The sequence below is a fragment of the Crassostrea angulata genome, chromosome 3 (assembly GCF_025612915.1).
Source record: "Crassostrea angulata isolate pt1a10 chromosome 3, ASM2561291v2, whole genome shotgun sequence".
NCBI classification, from domain to species: domain Eukaryota; kingdom Metazoa; phylum Mollusca; class Bivalvia; order Ostreida; family Ostreidae; genus Magallana; species Magallana angulata.
The window spans coordinates 47743077-47761392 of record NC_069113.1 but is presented as its reverse complement, the minus strand read 5'-3'; the positions used below and the strand labels follow the sequence as shown (position 1 = coordinate 47761392).

The 18316-nt window shown below is 35.4% G+C and overlaps 1 protein-coding gene across 10 annotated transcripts; it reads left to right on the top strand.

Moving 5' to 3' along the window:
• Positions 1-621: 621 nt before the first annotated feature.
• LOC128176439 (heterogeneous nuclear ribonucleoprotein K-like) lies at positions 622-18114 on the top strand. 10 transcript variants are annotated; one of them, XM_052842778.1, is made up of 16 exons: positions 622-772; positions 5833-5922; positions 7166-7275; positions 8523-8579; positions 9393-9436; positions 10921-10993; positions 11089-11202; positions 11811-11939; positions 12133-12320; positions 12629-12838; positions 13067-13126; positions 13314-13438; positions 13882-13988; positions 14920-14988; positions 15092-15261; positions 17711-18114. In XM_052842778.1, the coding sequence occupies exons 2-16, from the start codon at positions 5910-5912 to the stop codon at positions 17736-17738; spliced, it is 1497 nt and encodes a 498-aa protein (XP_052698738.1). In that variant the 5' UTR covers positions 622-772; positions 5833-5909; the 3' UTR covers positions 17739-18114. The 10 variants fall into 10 exon arrangements, with proteins under 10 accessions (XP_052698738.1, XP_052698733.1, XP_052698740.1 ...); XM_052842773.1 differs by having other exon boundaries at positions 13314-13450; XM_052842775.1 differs by lacking the exon at positions 622-772 and adding an exon at positions 2688-2828 and having other exon boundaries at positions 13314-13450.
• Positions 18115-18316: the final 202 nt, after the last annotated feature.

Below are 18316 nucleotides of genomic sequence, written 5' to 3'. Positions count from 1 at the left end.
CTGCACGAAATGATCATGATCATGATGTCAGACTCAAATTCTCATATGAGACGATTTGGCTGTTTCTTTTAGCTAACGTACTGATGTACATTAACCGTAATTTATTGAATTTTACCTATACTTTTTGCAATCTATTCTTTAATTTTTTCAAAAGAAATATCGATGTACATGTAAATATAAACGGCAATGAAATGCTTTCTTTGCTGATTCATGCGGGTTATGAAGGTAGCGATCATTGCACATGTCTGCTAACGCATGTCGATGACCACCTTCTTATCCCGCATGAATCGCCAAGAAACCATTTTATTGTTTATTTAATTGGTAATCGATTTTGTTTAAATTTCTTATATCGATCTGCTCAGCCGGTCGTAAGATTTTGGTGAAGACCTCTTTACAGAATGCTGTAAGATGCATGACTTGCATCATCAAGTTGCATGTAAATATCATAATCTCATGACACGTGGTTGCTGAAAGCTGAAAGCTAACCAGGCGAGCAATTGCGGTACATGACTCATTGTATGCATTCGTCGTTTGTACAATTTTTAAAAACATTTTTTAAAAATTATTAGATCAAATTCATTATCATTTTTCACCTATTCGGAATTTCTCGATTCGTTTTTCCAAGAAAAATTCATGTGTCGTCATGAGTTCACGGAATAACCCGGACATACACGATTGGACCCACGCGGCAGCCATTTTGTTGTAGATCCTAAATTGTTGTGAGAGGCAAAGAAAAGAAAGGAACAAATACCATCCATGCAGAAGACAGAAGGTATTGTATGAATGATTATTATGCCATTGATTTCTCATATAACGATACTTTATTTTTTCCATTTGCTACAGCGTTTAAATCTGCGTTAGTGCGTTATGCTGTGATTGACGCCTTCGTGCAGGAGTTGTAGTTCCTGAGTAATGTAATGTTGCATGTTGTATGTTTTTGCTAGTCTTTATTAAAGAATGCCAATGGTCGATCTATGTTAAAATGATGAAAAAGTAGCTTATTGGTAATAATACACATTACCAAAGAAACCTTTGTCTGCATTTTATAATGACTATGACGCATACATGAACGAGCACATGGTTTTTGCATTGGGAGGATCAATGACTTGACATGTTCAAGCGAGTCACTTGTGGAAACGGGCAAAAAAAAAATCAAATCAGCATAGCGAATTCATCATGTAAAAAAGATGTTGAGGAAAAGGAAACATGATTAGCAAAGGCTGCGTCTCTTTTCCTTTTAAATAACCAGTGAGAGAAATAACTATGAATATATGTGTTGCAGATGAGGCTATAGAAAAATAATTTGACCTATTCGTAGATTGTTAAGATATCAGTACAACGTTGATTTTCTCACTTATTTACCATGATATTTGTAGCAGAAAAGTCATTTCATCTGCCCCCCTCCAATATAAAAAGGAATGATCAGAAGAATTGTCCAAGAACTGGTTTAGAAATAATGCTTGAAAGCTAGCTATACTGGCGTGCGGCCAGTTCTTGCCGAGTACCATTTCTCGCCAGTACATTGTGACGTCATTTTATCAACACATAAGATTGTAGACGAAAAATTACGTCACAATGTACTGGCAAGAAATGGTACTCGGCGAGAACTGATCGCACGCCAGTAGCCAGTAATGCTCCCAAATCTACAGTTTTGTCCTCGGGTGTTGCACTGAATGTGTATGTATTTGAATGTGTAAAGGCTAGTGGTCATCAATTTTCTATGGAAAGACAAAATAATTGAGTTTTCAGCTCAAAATTTAGTGACACAGCTACTGTATGACAGTACCTCATCCCAAATTGTAGATAGGTATTAAAGCTATTTATTTATCACATGTAAGGATACTACCAAGACAGTAATAAAAAATTATAGTTTAGCCGAAATACTATTATTTATTGCGATTCTTTTGAGCCTTGTAACAATCATTATTATGCATAATAGTTCATTTGTTCCATATTCATTTGACATTGATGACATAAGTAATTCAATAAGCTTTGCACAAAAAAGTAAAATCTTCTGTGTCTGTCTGTATCTCTCTAAAAATTCTGTTGCGTTTCACTTGCTAGCCCTAAAAATAATTTCCAGTTCAACAGATTGTATGTATTGTAATTGTATCCTTCTTATTAAACAGTCCATCCAGGATTAAGAAATTTTAGTTGATACACTTGAATTACAATGAGGATTTGTTGAAAAAAGGAGAGAGGGCAAAAGACCGACAGTTTGGTTCGTTTTTAGGACATTTTCTTGAGCTATTCTAGGAAGTCTAGCTATATTTGATATTTTATTATAAAATCAATGAACAACATAAATGACTTGACAAGTTTTTGATGTGCACTGGTGTATGTTTGCATGTATTGTCAAACAAGGAAACGATCCAAATTTTTTGCCCTCTTTAAATCTGCAACTGAATGAAGTTGCTGATCGGGAAGTTACTTATGAAGTCCAGATATGATACTTTCATTTGACTTTATGCTTTTCTAACAAAATGACAGGCTTTAAACTTCACATGCATATTTTGATAAATTTATTTTTGCAACAATGTTTGGAAAGTGCTGCAGATGTGCATAGGATGAGAGAGACATTGAGTGTCATTTAATATGGATACAATATACCACTTATGTAATCTTTGGTTAGACATTGTCAATTGTCCCTAGTGTAATATTTCAAGTGCTGAAAGCTATCCCAAGCTATTATCAAAGTGAAACTAGAAATTATGGGAATCCCATGTTAAAAAATCTTCTTCCTGGTTTTCAATAGCTAAATTATTCGGCTTTTGTGAGCCGGAAAATTTGGAGCTGGTGATATAACACCAAGAGAGCCTGTTAGCAAGGTACATGTAAGTTCAACTGTTTTAAAATTTGATAATATATAAAGTAAGAACTAGGGCGTATATTGATATAGATTAAAAAAATATATGTATGTTTTTAGTAGGTTGTGAAAGGAGTGGAAATAAAATAAAAATTTATTTTTATCATAATTTTGCATTATGTTTTGAATTGGAGTCTAAATGTTTAAGAACTTTGTGAAAGTTGGAACTTAGAGAAAGCATGAGTTAGAAACAGGAGATATATTGGCTAAGTCATGCCTGAGCATGTTTGTTGTACAGCGGATATTGAAACATTTGACTATTATCTGTCGACCAACCCTTCACCAATACAGGTGCTCCCGTTCAAATTTTTTTTGTTGCATCATGAGAGTTTTTCTGATTGCATAGATGAGAGTCGGTGTCAGCTGTTTATTTGTATGTATATTTCATGAGTAATTTTGTTTTGTGTAATTCTGTAACAGATTAATTAGGAAGCTTGTGTAACTAATTACTTGTTCTAGGAAATCTTAAATCTTGCAGATTATTTAGTCACTCTAATATTGCAAAACCATCAAAATTGGATATCTTGAAGATCAGATATTAGATCTAGAATTTGGAGTTTTTGCTGCTGCTTTTTTGTAAACATCAAATGGAAAGAAGACAAAATCAGGTAACCAAAAAATCAATGATGTCATAATTCTGGAAAATGAGAAGTTCACACCTTTAGTGAACCTATCTTTATTTCAACAACTGGCGATATGGAAACTTGCTGATTAAAGTTGGTGTGGGTCTCTTAGCTGTGTAATAAAGCTGTGATTTTGTCGGATTGGCTTGCCGGTCTCTGACGAAGGTGAGAGCATGTTCTCACCTGACAGCTTTCTCCACCTGTTCAATCAATACCACAACACTGCTGTTTTTATATCAAAAGTCATTAGCGGACGACAACTTTTTACATTATATCAATTTCTATGAATAATTCAAAACAGGGCAGCAACAAAGATGCCTGAAGATGAGGGGAAAATCATTACGGGAGACAATACCCCAAGTTTTCTTAGGTGTGCATTGAAGTTGATTGAAAAGGGGATTGTGAACTTTTTTCCCTGCTTGAAAATTCAACGATGCCAATATTCTATTTAGTTGCCGTAGAGTTTAAAGTATTGATTTTATATGGTTGCCAGGTGATGTTATACTCTCGGTATAGATGTAAATTGTCCTTGTATATATTCACAAGTCTGTCTTGAAATTCTGCATGATGGTACAATGTGAAATTCATCTCACCTGATCTCTTCTTATAAAGTAAATTGAGATTACGCTAGTATTTTTCTACTGGTGCAATTTTGTGAGTTGCACCCCCTTTAAATCAGAGACCAAATTTATAGTCGAAATGTAATGACTAGTTTTTTGTATGCAATTTAATCTTTTCTTGCTTATTAATTAATGAATTTTATGTTTGTTCAAATATTGCAGTCAGAATGTTATGAAGGTTTCTTTTACTGCAATTTTAGTAAATAATAAAATTCATGATCAGTGTTAAATTTTAGAGACATCGTGTAAGCTTAGATCTGAATTCTAATTTGAGACCACTTGAGTATGTCAAAAGTGTATTGTAATTAAAGTTTAGCACAATTTTTGAAGTTTAAACAATTGATCCCAAAGCTTTGTTAACGTTGGATTGTATTATTGGAGCACAAAGGTAATTGAAGATTTTTAAAATGGGGCTGTTCAAGCCTGGGAACATTCTTTGAATATTTTGTTCTTGTCGTTTGCCTAGACGATTGAACCAAGGTTTTAAATTTAAACATAGCCCAAAAACTTTTGAAATAGTATGACTGACAAATGAATGGAATATGAAATAATTAAGTAGCATAAAAATAACATAAAGTAAGAGAGGAACCCATGTAGTCATTGATTTTGAGTTTATATCATTTAAAACCATACATCTGACAGAAAATTTGATTACTAGACAATTTTCTTATCATTTAGTTCTAAGGAATAATAAATTTGAGTCTGAGCTGCCTTCTATTCTAATGTAAGATAATCATTGTTCTCTGTAGTAATATGAAAAAAGATATCTCTTGATATATTTTTTTAGTTTTTGAACATCTCTTGTAAGTCAATGGAAAAAAAACCATTTGTTACCTGTTTCAAAGTTATTGATTTAACCATGAGAAAAACTAATTCTGTGGCATCCATTTAAAACAAGCACCGACAATGTTTGTCCAATATTGACCAAATTTGGGAACCTGATGTCTGTCACTCTCACCTTGTTTGCTGTGGATGTTGATCAACAGGACAAAAATTGCAGGTGCTTTGTTGTGAAAACAATGCTGACAAACGTTTCAAAGAACCGCGGTGTAACAAGGAGGAATAGGTCGATCGGGGGAAAGGGCCAGGGTGTCTCCAAATAAAAGCTTTGTCAACAGAATAGTTCTAGAGGATCAATTTAAACCATTTAAAAAGAAACTGCGAAGCAGTCATAGTGTATATTTATGCAGAGGCTGTGCAAGGCTGATTAGTTAAGATGCATACTTCTGCTCTCTGACGCTGAGTTACGTGCATGTAAACTTTAAGGCTCGAAACCACGATGTCTGCGTTAAAAATGCAGGTGAACTAGAAATTCTTTTTCAAATGCTGTGCAGAAATTGTCCCCTGTTAACCAAGTACTGAATATTTTATACCTAAGCTTGTCTCACTTTGCAAAATTGTGAAATGAAGCAGAAAGATCAAGTGATAAGGTGAAATCAATATGGGAAAATTTGAAATGTTGGAAGTGGTAACTTTGATCTTGCGTCACGAGAGAGGCCACTTCCTCTTAAAATTCCAGCTACACTTGCCATGACTAATGGTAATCGAGGGGCACATTTTTTGCTTCTTTTTTTTTAAATCGGAGCGTTTATCCAAGAATTGCATTGTTTTATGCTTGTTTCATACTTGATTTCCTTTCTTTAGAATCCCGTTCTCATGTATTTCTACCTTTTTAAAAGCCTTTTTGTGTAAATCTGTTGAGTTTCTTTTGTTTTCTTTGCAGAGTGATTTGGTTACAAAAGAAGCTTCTGGATAAAGAGAACGGAATCAAGAGTTTGAGATTTAGTCAACCTTAACACCATGGAAGATGACAGTAAGATATTTTCTCATTTAAACCCTGTCAGAGTATTTGTTTTACTGCTTTTAATCGTTGAATTTACTTCTTATAAGATGTTGCATTTTAAATGATGCACAGAAGTAACAATGTGGTACAACATTATTATGTAGGAATTTTGCATCGGGGTAGAGTTGTAAAATTCAGTGGGATTAATATTAAAATGGTGATTTAAGTTGCTTCCCTTTGATTTTGCTATTGCTTTTGGGTGAAAAAAGTGCTGTGTGGGTGTAGCGGAGACAATTTTTCATGTTTCTGCAGGTGTATTACATTGATGAAACCACTAAAAAAATTTCCAATAAATCAATACTGCTACTCTTTGGCTGTGTGTTCTGTACTGTATTGATCAAGGCACACAACAATGATTGCATTAAACAAAAAAAAATCCTTGGACAAAACTTAGCCTGTTCCTTTGTACCTATTATTGATTGGAAAGGGGCTGTGAGAAATATCATCTGATAGTCTTACTGTGATGTAATATAGTCCACAACAATGGACGGACGAGCTATACTGTTAGTACCTCAAGCACCTTCCTTGTGGCAGCTCCTGATTGGCTGTCACCTAGCAACCACATCAACAGAGAGAAAGGAAAGGTAGGGAAAATTGATCAGGGTGTATATGATGTGTTGTCACCTGAAGCTGGGCAGTCAGTAGATGTGGACAGGTGAGAGACAGTGGAGCTACCTGGAATCTCTAGATGCCAGGTAGAATGATTGAAGAATGTGGAAGGAGAAAGACAGAATGGGTACCACATGGCCTTAGGTAATCGGGATCAGGTGGGAGTTGTTGAGTATTGATTTGGTGCCACATTCATTATTTCTCCTGTGCTGAATGTCTTGTGTTGTCTTATGAAGAGTCTCTTTTCAAACTGGAGATTTATAGTTTATGTTTTCTGTGTGGGTTGTTGCTGCAGGATTAGTGACATTAAGAGAGGATAGGAATGATCATCTCACAACTAAAGGATCTCTCTGAAGAAATCTAGGGCCTTTTTTTTCCCTATCAGTGTAGTTTATGTCTTTCAGATTCAGATTAGAAGGAATGACTGTGGGCTTGCATAAATTTACTGTTATTTTCTATACTTTGAATATGCAAGAAAATTAATGTCTTTTATATCCTCCAAGGAAGATTTCCTAAATGATTAATTTTTTCTCTGGTTTACTGAATTAGGAAATATATGCAAAATGTATACACCATTGTGTTCACTTGCTGTATTTGTTTACAGTGGGAATAAAACGTCCTTTGGATGATGATTATGAAGAAGATGAAGATGACCATAAAAGGAGACGGGGTGATGGACCGAAAGTAGAGCTAAGGTTTCTACTGGCTAGCAAGGTAGGATATATTACGCATATTAAAAGATATCATAATGCATTGAATCCTAATGATAATAATGTTTAGGTAGACTCTGGTTAAACACAGCTTGTTGATGCTGCATTTTTCAATTGTGTGGGAAGGACAAGATACTAATTATGTGGTTGGAACTTGAACAAATTTAGAAAAATAGCATTTTTTTTTGGCTTAAGTCTAACTTCTTTGCATGATAATTATGAAAAGTTGAAGTGCAGTTGTCTAATTGTGAGGTAGAAAGAAAGCCACGGTGCTTTTATAGATTCCTCCAGTACTTTGATGTAATTAACACTTACTGAGTGGAGAATAATGTTAATTAGATGCAAGAATACCTTGGCTAAGTGTGAAAATTATTGAACATTATTCTCTGAAAATGTTTCGCTGAAGGGTATAATGATAACTATGGTATTATTCTTTACATTGGAAAAAAAGGAAGCTTCAGTAGGACACTATTTCAGGGTTTTTTCTTGCATTCGGCAAAATTCCCTTTTATTTTCAATAATTGCTAAAAATTGGAGCCAGATAAGAGAAGTTAGGATCAGATAACGGGTTATTGCAGGTAAAAGTTTGTCACCTGAGGGCCTTAACGGGGCCTGATTTATTGATTCCATAGTCAAGCTTCCTGCAATTCCAGCATCCAGTAATTAGTAGAAATACAAGGAAATGAACAAGCAGTGTTGTCCATTGCACACATTGATATTGCTTCCTGTTACAAAAAGGGAAAGAAGTGTACAATTAAGTGAACATATGGTGGCTGCCTTGTTTGGTATTCAGCAGGGCGTAGAATGGGAAGTGCTTGTGATGTTAGGGTGAAACAGGCAGAAATATTGATCTGGGAGGGATTGCCCAGGAGCTACAGCTTGGATCAATTTTATAAATACGGTTATTGATTTTATTGGAAAGGCTTTGATTTTAAGAGGAATTGGATGGATATTAGTGTTTATCAATAATAGATAAGCCATGTTGATAACAGTTTGTGATAGACTATAACAAAAATGAAAAATTAAACCCTTTGTAGGAGAATTATGAAAGTCATGCTATTGTGCAAATAATTCATTTTGTTGGGATGGCACTCCTTGTCAATTGAGAGAAAAATAGCGTTTAGTTAAGTGTGTGTAATTAAGATTTACAAGAATTTGGGGAACTTATTTTAAAAGAGTATTTCAGGAGTTGCAATTACAAGCGTTATGAAGAGATACAAGAGGTTACAACAGTTTTTCTTCCTCTTGTAGAATGCTGGCGCCATCATTGGAAAAGGAGGCAGCAATATCAAACGACTGAGGCAGGATGTAAGTATATGTTGTCATGGTAACATGACTGCACATCACATGTCACATGAGAAATTTATTTGGAAAACATCCAAAAAAAAAAAAAGAAATAAAAAAAGCAAAAGAAAATATATTTTAAAAAATAACAAGAAGATCCAATAATTCCATAGAAAGAATGAGCAAGTTGGCCTGGAGATCTTGATCGTGACAAAATTCAAGACAATGCACATTACTGATCCTTGAATAAGTTGAGATCCATGTAGTCTGATCCTTATAAATAGAACATTATCCCTGGGATCCTAGCATAAGATTCGATTCCTGGGCCTTGTAGACCAGGGACTTTGTTATATCTATAATCTGCAGTATATTATGACTATGCCATTGTTGTAATATTGATATGTACCTGTCTTGTTCTTTTCTGCAGACAAATGATCCTCCAGATTTAAAATGTAAAGCTCCTCAGAAGATCAAATGTCTATCTGATTTTCTGCATCAACATTTGTCTTTCACCTCATTTTTTTTTCCATGGTCAAAAAATATTCAAACAAAATTCATTATCCAAATATAAAAGAAGAGAAAATGGAATGTTTCTCACATAAGACAATAAAGAAAACCAATGAAAGTTTTTATGATGAGCGAATGAGTGTTGCCAGTAGATATATAAACACCATGCCGTTAGATATAAAATTATTGCTGATGCCCATTGTATAACTGATGTGAAATTTTTTCTCCTTTTCTCCCACCCCTCGCCCTGTCCAATTCAAATGTTTGAATTGAATCCCGTGACCCGCCCACTGGATCGGTCCACATGGTCTGTCCTATCCCATGATGCAGTACAAAGCCAGTGTAACAGTGCCCGACTCGACAAGTCCCGAACGGTATGACATCCACCAATTCTCGATATTGCAGAATTGGTTCATTTCATTTTTTTTCCTTTTCATCATATGATTAATCATAAACTCACCCTTGAGCTGCTATCATGAATATAATGAATCATGACCTTTTTTTTTTGTAAATTCAAAAGTCAAAAATATTTATAGCCTACATGTTCTTTGTTTGTTATTAAATTAGTTTGTCATATGTCATATATAGTTTTACATGTTTTATAAGCTTTTTATATATTAATGATTAAAGATAATTTTTTTTTAAACTGAGCGAGTTTACACTTAATAGTTAATACACATTAGACAGTCTGTGAAAAAAAATGAGGAAGTCCTTAATCATACCAGTGTGATTGTGAAAGTAAACAGATCTGTGCTTTCTCTGTAACTGCTTGGCCTTGTTAATACTACCTGTAGAATTGCTGTGTGATAGAAATCCTTGTGTAAACTCGGCCAGCTTCTAACAGTAAAGGGTTGGTTTGTGTTTTTCGTGATGAGGGTGGTCTAGTATTTGGGTTGGTTGGTATTTCTATATTTTTGTGATGATCATAACTAGTTTGTTTTAAAATTTGTGCACTATATATAGCAAATTCTTTAAATTGAAGGTACTCTAGAATTAATCATAACACGCTATGAGCCTGACCCACAGTATATGATATAGTGGTGGCGTTGTGGCAGACAGAATAGTGCACGGGGAGGGTCAGAGTTCTTGGGGGTTTTTTGGTAGCAGCTCAAACAATCCTGGGGCTTTATACTCTCAAAACAGATGCTTGAGATGCCACTGAAATATTTTTCAAGCCTTCTTAATATTGGCTTGACACTTCTCTACATCAAAAATGAAATTCCCATACAGAGTGACCTTATGGCCTTGATATTTTGCAAATTTGCCAGTCTTGTAAATGTTTGAAATGTTTATGCATATTCTCTTTGACTTTTCCTAAATTGTTGTAATGTGACCCTTAAGTACCTATTTAAAGGTTCTGTCTACTTTGCCAGTGAAGTAGTCAAGCTTTACCTTGACCCCTCATTTCTGTTAAGGTCAAATCAAGAGCCCTGCCTGTTGTAGGGTCAAAGTTCAGCATTTGTTCCACACAGGTCAGGGTCGCCCATTTGACCTCATTGACCTTTACATGAGTGAGGGGTTGTGCTTTGCTGTCTCTACTGCACTCTGCCGTGACTCTTAGACTCACCATTAACATTGTGAAGTACCGTGAAACAGATTCCTCAACACTGAAGCATTACTATATATATATCTGAATATTTCAAAGAGATTTCTTTTTCTAATGCTTATGTAATGGAATGCAGAAAAAATCTTTAACCTATTAATTAATGAGCAAGACACTCTGCAAATGCAACTTTTCTCAAATTTGTTTTTCTCAATTTTCATTGAACAAATTGCACCCAACATTGCTGCCATTGCTTTGCATACAATAATAGGGATACATGTGAATATTGTGTAATCTAAGTCTGTATTTTTGCAGAGTTCTTACCATTGGAGCTAACCTGGGTACAGCTCTCGAATGTGTCCTGGACATCATTCCTAAACTGGAAGATGTGAGTTGGTGCAGCAAGATGATGAAATGGTTGTTTTTTTATAAGGCACCTTTTGTTTTTTTACAGTGATTGATAAATTGTTGTGATTTTTTCAGTACAAAAACTACAAAAACAATGACTTTGACTGTGAGATGCGCCTACTGGTACATCAAAGTCAAGCAGGTTGTATCATTGGGAGAGCAGGATTCAAAATCAAGGAACTCCGCGAGGTATGAACTGTTTATGTATTCAATGTGGCAAGTTAATTTTTGCACAAATCTTGAAGTTGTCTAATAAATCTTTTAAAGCCAATTAACACATCTTATTTTTCTTTCAAATGTCAAATGATAGAGGTTTTTTCTGCTTCTTTCAACACTATCAACTCATACTAAAAGAGTTAAAATAGTTAAAGTGGTATGGGACATCCTTCGATATTAATGTGGATAAAAGTACATTGAAATTTAAAATACTTTAACCAGTTTAGAACTTTCAAATTTTACTATATTTAACCAAAAAGTATGTTTTACTAATGTTTGGAAAGGTAAAAATTATTGAAATCTCCAGCAGGAATTGAACTTGTAGCTTACAGTTTGTAGTGAATCCTCTAACCCATTGCGCTACACTGTTAGATAACAATTTTGGGAAAGAAACTATAAAATTAAGCTGTAGACTACATTACATTACACTACATTATAGAATGTCACAACATGGAGGAGTCCCATACCACCTTAAGATGCATGGATGTTTAAAAATGGTTATTTCTTTTAAGGGAGTGAAACCAGTAGCAGTATCTGATTGTCAATGTATATCTGATTGTCAATGTATATTTTTTTTACAGAGGACGGGAGCACAAATCAAAGTCTATTCCCAGTGTTGTCCTGAATCCACAGAACGTGTGGTCGCCATAGGAGGCAAACCAAAGATAGTGGTGGACTGTATAGAGACAATCCATGATCTACTGCAGACAGTAAGTCCAATCCTCCTGGATTGTGCAGTTGCTGAGCAATGAATGATTTTTAATTAGATGGTAAAAAGATGTGCATCGTGATGGTTGTTTTAATAATAAAAAGAAAGAGAGAGGGAAAACAACCAGAGTAAGAAAACTGTCATTTTATAAGTTCATTTTAAAGTTTCAAAAAATTTATATGCATTTTTTTCAGGCACCCCCTAAAGGTCCAAACCAGCCATATGATCCTTTGTACTGGGATGAATTCATGGTCCCTGATTATGGTGGTTACAGTGCATCAGAAGGAGGGCGTGGCAAAGGCGGTCCAAGAGGTGCACCACCTGGTGGTAGAATGGGTGGTGGCCCCATGGGAATGAGAGGAGGAGTTGGCGGTGGTGGCAGGTATAGACAGCCTCTCAATAATGTGAAACATCAAAATTAATCTGGAGGTACCAGATGATGGGGTTTCATAATTTCTTGTATGAATTGCTGAAAATTAACATTGCTCAATGTTAAGAGATAAAATTTTAAAAAGATTACTGCTTTCCTTGTAAGGATGCAGAAAATATTAACATTGTGCTGGGCTCAGATAAAATGTGATACAATCGTAATGATAATTGCATTGAATTTTTCTCTGACAAAGGTATGCTCAGTAAAGATGTAAAGTTGATCCTTTAGTAATCATTATTGCATTTGATTTTCTTTCACAGAGGTATGCGAGGTGGTGGAGGCGGTGGGGGAGACTTCCGCCGAGGAGGAGGAGGAGGTGGGGGTATGATGAGGTCAGGCGGTGGAGGTGGTGGCCGCGGAGGCAGTGGATTTGGTGGAGGTAGAGGAGGAGGTAGTAGCAGTGGTGGATTCGGAAGCGGAGGAGGTGGATTTGGAGGTGGAAGCCGCCAGGGTGGAAACCGCCAAGGAAGGTATGTTACAATTCAGAGATAGATGTACTATGAATGATCTTTCTTGTTTGTAGAAGGAAATACCCAGCATTTTATCCACTAGAGTGTGTTAAATTAATATTCAGATAGTAAGAGAATGTTCATTAAAGAAAGGAAAGTAATGAAGAAAGGAAAGTAGAGAGAGGTATATTTTTTCCTAGGATGAAAAACCTAGGTGGATAGTGTATGGGTGGTTTTTCCTATTTTCAGGGGCGGAGGTGGCAACTTTGGCGGCGGGCCGATGGGAGGTGGACCAATGGGAGGATATGGGTATGATGGTGATCTCTGAACTAAGCCATAGGGTCCCAGTCTAACTAACTCAAACTCTCTTCCTATAAATGTTCAACTTTATATTGTAGAGTTTCATAGGTGCTGGGTGCTTCATACAGAGGAATGTATACTGACATTTGGTAATGAAATTATAAAGATACATTGATTTTATTTTTCTCTTTCACAGAGGTGGTAGCTTTGGTGGTGGAGGAAGTGGTGGTGGTAGCAGTGGAGGGGGAGGAAGCTTTGGAAGCAGTGGCGGAGGCAGCAGTTTCGGAGGAAGTGGCGGCGGAGGAATGGGAAGCAGCGGAGGTAAGGAACACAGTAAGAAAACATTTTACTTCTTTCACCTTGTTAAAAGTTCCCTCCCACCTAGATTGTTGGATGATAAGAAAAAGTTCCCTTCCATTTAAATTTTCTTAAAATGAAAAAGTTCCCATTCCACCTAGATTGTAAGAGCGTAAAAAAAAGTTCCCTTCCAACAAGATTGTAAAAAAAAATTTGAAGTTCCCTAGCAATTAAATTGTTAAAAGATGAAATATGGGAACTATATGAGAAATCAGTTTCAGTGTATAACTCAGTTTCCAGTTTTCTTTAAATTATAAAAAGGGAAAAAATATAAACAATGCATTAAAAAACAATTTTTAACTGCAATGTTAATTTATGGAGTTCAAGATCAAATTGACTGCCAATGGTAGTCCATTAACTGTATGCCATGCTTTTGGGAACCTGTACATTTTGATTTTATTTGTCAGGATATGGAGGAGGAGATTATGATAACTTTGGAAGTGGAGGAGACAGCTATGACGACGGTTATGATAACTTTGGAGGAATGGGACAAAACTTTTCCCAGGATAATTCTGTGAGTCATATGTAATGCTGTAAATGTCTTAGTGAACAGCCAGAAAAATTGGTTTAATTCTTATATTTTAATAACAATACTATTGTGAAAAAGAGATGTTAATATCTGGGTAAACATTTAAGAAAATTGTTTACTGTGTTTTTATATTATAACTACTTGACTAAACTGTCAAAATAGTTATTTTTTCGTTTAACAACTTGCATTCTAGAGTAGGAAGAAGTAATATCTAACAAAAAAAACAACAAAAAAACTCCACTAACTACATATATACTACATGTATACAAAAAATTACCAAAATGTTATTGTATCTTTAAATCATAAACCAACAAATTTGAAGTAAGAATATTTTATAAAATTATTTGAATAATTTATTTGACATTGAAAAAGAAAAAATAATTCTATAAAGTAAGTCATTTAGTTAAAGGATGGACACGAAAGTTTATTTTCAAACATTACTAAATATTCATGAGATTGTTTCATAAAAATAAGATTTAAAAGGTGATTATGGATCTAACCAGTGTTGCCTCTCTTAAGTTTATTTTCACTTGTCGAAAGTCTAGAGCATGATATTCACAGTTATAAAACATTGTTTGTTTTTTAAACCAATTCACTTCGCCTTTGAATCAAAAATACCACAGCGAGACAGCCTGTTAGATGAAGAGAAATGTCAAAGTAAGTCAATACCTCACCCCAATTCCTATGCCCCTTCCCCAGGCTCTCTGACCGTTGGTTCCAGTCATCTCCCCTCAAAACTCCCATCAAATCAAGGCAGTGCCCATTTTCAAAAACCTGTCCCAGCTCTAAACCCCATTTGCTCATCTCGGTTCCCCTGGCAGGTCAGTTTCACTAATGAACAGAATAGGTTTCTCCCAGGTATAGGCTTTCTTATTCCAAAACCCATGAGTAATCTCCCTTAAATCTCTTTCCACAGGGTGGTATGGGTCAGATGTTTGGAAACGAAGGAAATTTACCCTCAACCCAAGTCACCATTCCAAAGGACGTAAGTCTTTTCCTCCAGATTCTTTGTCAAATTCAACCATCAACCCCAAATATTTGGCATTTTGTAACTATCTTCACCCGAAATAATTGTGTCCATATTGTAGCTTGCAGGAGCTATAATAGGAAAGGGTGGTGCCCGAATACAAGAAATACGCCGACAGTCTAATGCCCAGATAGTCATAGATGAGGGATTGCCCGGGTCAAACGACCGAATCATCACTATCACTGGAACCCATGAACAGATTCAAAGTGCCCAATTTCTTTTACAAAGCAGGTGGGTAATAGGTGTCCATCTTAGTTGTGGGCAATAAGATTGTCACATAAAGGTGTGCCCCTCCCCTCCTGCTCCCTCGCCAAATGTCCTGTCCGTCCGAGGTATTGGCTTATGCTGGCAAAGGCATGCTGAAAGGTCAACTGCCTTTAGTAACAAGTCACAGGGTATCTCTACAAAGAGGCTCTAAGAGGTGACTTGTTTGATGGCTGCTTGCTGGGTTTGTACAGCCAGTTATTGAGCCGCTGTGTTTTTCCAGGGTGGTAGTAGTGGAGGGGGAGGAGGAGGAGGTCGCTACAGCAGAGGGGGCGGTGGATACAACTACTAGATGTGGTAAGTAGGACTGTAGCATTGTAGTCCCGTAAGGGTTCTGTGGTCTCTCGTCAGATAGAGAGAAGTAAATCTTTTTGGATCTGGTAAGTTTGTGAGGATGAAAATCCAAGGAGGATGATTTATTTGCAAGTCTTTAAGTTGGGAAGACCCTGTAATTTTGGCATGGGATTCATTTTTATAACCAGATGATGTCTGTGTTTGTAAGCTGTCTCCAGATGTAGGTAAGGTGATTTCTGGGGGGGCAAACACTTGTGGAAAGTTGTGATCATGAAGTGTATGTTATAATGATATCTAATTGAGTGAGAGTCCAATACAAGGTGGGATTTGATGGTATTGGTTTGTGTAAATTGTGACATTTGTAACAATTCAATTGAGCACCTGTCATGAAAAGATTATTCTCAAGGTGACATTAAACCTACCCATTATTTCTTCTGGTTAAAACCACTATTAAATATTTATAAAAATATGGTCATTAGGTGGACTTTGATGACAATCTGTGTGGTTAGCATGTTGCTAGGGAGACAGAACTTATGTGCTCATTGATTGGTGGGTTTACACGAGTGACATGACACAATTTCATGTCATTAGATAGTAGTGGGCATTAGATGAGGTTTGATCCTCATTAAACATGCATACCTGGTGATTATTGGTTGCCAAAGGGTTGAAGGTAGAGGTTTCATTGCTCTGCATGATTTGATAAACACAGAAATGTTTCAAGGTGAGTTTTGTGCCGATTTCAATGCATTTCTTAATTTTAAAATGAAAATGTTATACTTATATTCCCCTTGCTTATTTTATAATGACTAGACAATCTTTGCTTAAATTACATCTTTTGCAATAATCTTCAATTACAATAATAAAACTTGATACATTCTAACCTTCTGTATGATGAGAAATATAGAGCATGCTTTTATTCCTATAGTATTCACTTTGTATAACCAATATTTCCTGAGGTTACACTTAACTTTTAGTCTTTTGGCATGATGGAATTAACTCAGTACTTGAAGTAACATTATTAAGATTGGCATTTTGGAATGTATCATATATTTTAAACAATGGTAAAATGGATTGAATTTTTGTTCATGGCATGGTAATCTGAATGAGTTATAAATTGTAGTCTTTTAAGCTAGAAGTCTAGGGTCAGTAACTTATACCTTCTTTCTCCTTTCGCTATGGTGATGGAATACCTTCCTCAATATATAAGAATGCCTAGTTGCTAGAATTTAAACCTAACTGACTTTCGGACTTGAGCATGCTTGGTGATGGGAATGCTTATTAATCTCTATCCAGTGAGTTCTGGAAGACTAGTGATTTTGTTGTTATATATATCACAGAACAATAAATCACAGTTTTCTCTGATCTCACATGGGTGCTTGCTACTAACCAGCCTATCTATCCAATGCTGCTAGAATTACTTCTAAGGTGATCTTGGGATGAACTGGTTTACAGGATTTATGTGTCAGTGTATCATGCTGTAAACAACTGGTTTACTGGATTTATGTGTCAGTGTAACTATCATGCTGTAAACACATCGAAAAGCTGTTTACATAGTTTTGTTGAAACTCAGAGGGTTTATCTCCTTGCTGAATTTGGACTCGGAATTGTTCTACAGCTGTATATACAGTCGATAAGTTTACAGGAATTTGCAATATACATGGCATATGTACTGATATTTCTACTGTGGGTTGTATTAATATTTACAGAGGTTATTTACAGAGGTTGTCTTCTAGTGTGATTTATTTGTGATATGTGAAAGTGATCAGAGTCCGTTTCATCCTCAGTTCAGTTGAAGGGAAGTTCATGGGGTGTTAATGTTATGCAGGGTATATCTGGCACATGCAATTTCTACATTAGTTCTAAATCAGTTATTTTATTTGGTCTTAGATTGTGATTGTAGATATTAAGTTTTTATATTGTCTAAGAATAGAGGAGGAGGAATGCAAGATTTGCATACTCCCTTTATTTGTAGGATGATCGGTCAATGTTATTGTCTTTAATATGTACTGGAAACAAAATAAGCTGATGTACTGGTAATAACTGAAAACATGTCTGTTAATTGTATGTTCATGTGGTAATGTTGTATGTTCATGTGGTAATTTTAAATGTTTTTATTTTTTAGTGTTAAAAGATACTCTGGGAAGTACTGAGAGATGCTGTGAAGAATTTTTATATATTCAAAAAAAGTGGGAAGAAATGAACAGAAAAAAGAAAATTGCCATGGGTTCTTAATCCAACAACCATCTTGATAGACATTTTATCCAATCATGAAATGTATTGCATTGCCTTTCATATTCATTCAGAATTGATGTCATTGTCATGGCGTGCACTCAATCGTTTTTCATCATGTCAGATTTCATTTTTTCCTGTGAGAAAAATATTTTGTATTATGTCAGTAGATTAATATCTATATAGACAATTATGTTTTGATTTTCATACTGGTGATCTTTTAACATATGTATTTCATTATAGTATGTTTTTGTTGTTTTAATGATGCAGCAAAAGTCATTAAATATAATAAAAGTGTCAACTTGTTTCTTTTTCTATCATAATGTAGGCAGGACTACAAAGTGCAGACAGATAGAGAGACCGGCAAATGTCTTGAAAATTTTTCAGTACTGTAATTTCATTTATATTCACGGGCATCAAATTTTGTGGATTGAATTAATATTTGTTATCAAGGAAAAATTTGAGAACAATAATCCTATCAATGTAATATATGTACCAA

Coding starts and splice junctions, on each gene's coding strand:
- LOC128176439 (XM_052842773.1), top strand. Junction 12,321..12,628: donor GGAGTTGGCGGTGGTGGCAG/GTATAGACAGCC, acceptor TTTCTTTCACAG/AGGTATGCGAGGTGGTGGAG. Junction 14,989..15,091: donor AAGTCACCATTCCAAAGGAC/GTAAGTCTTTTC, acceptor TCCATATTGTAG/CTTGCAGGAGCTATAATAGG.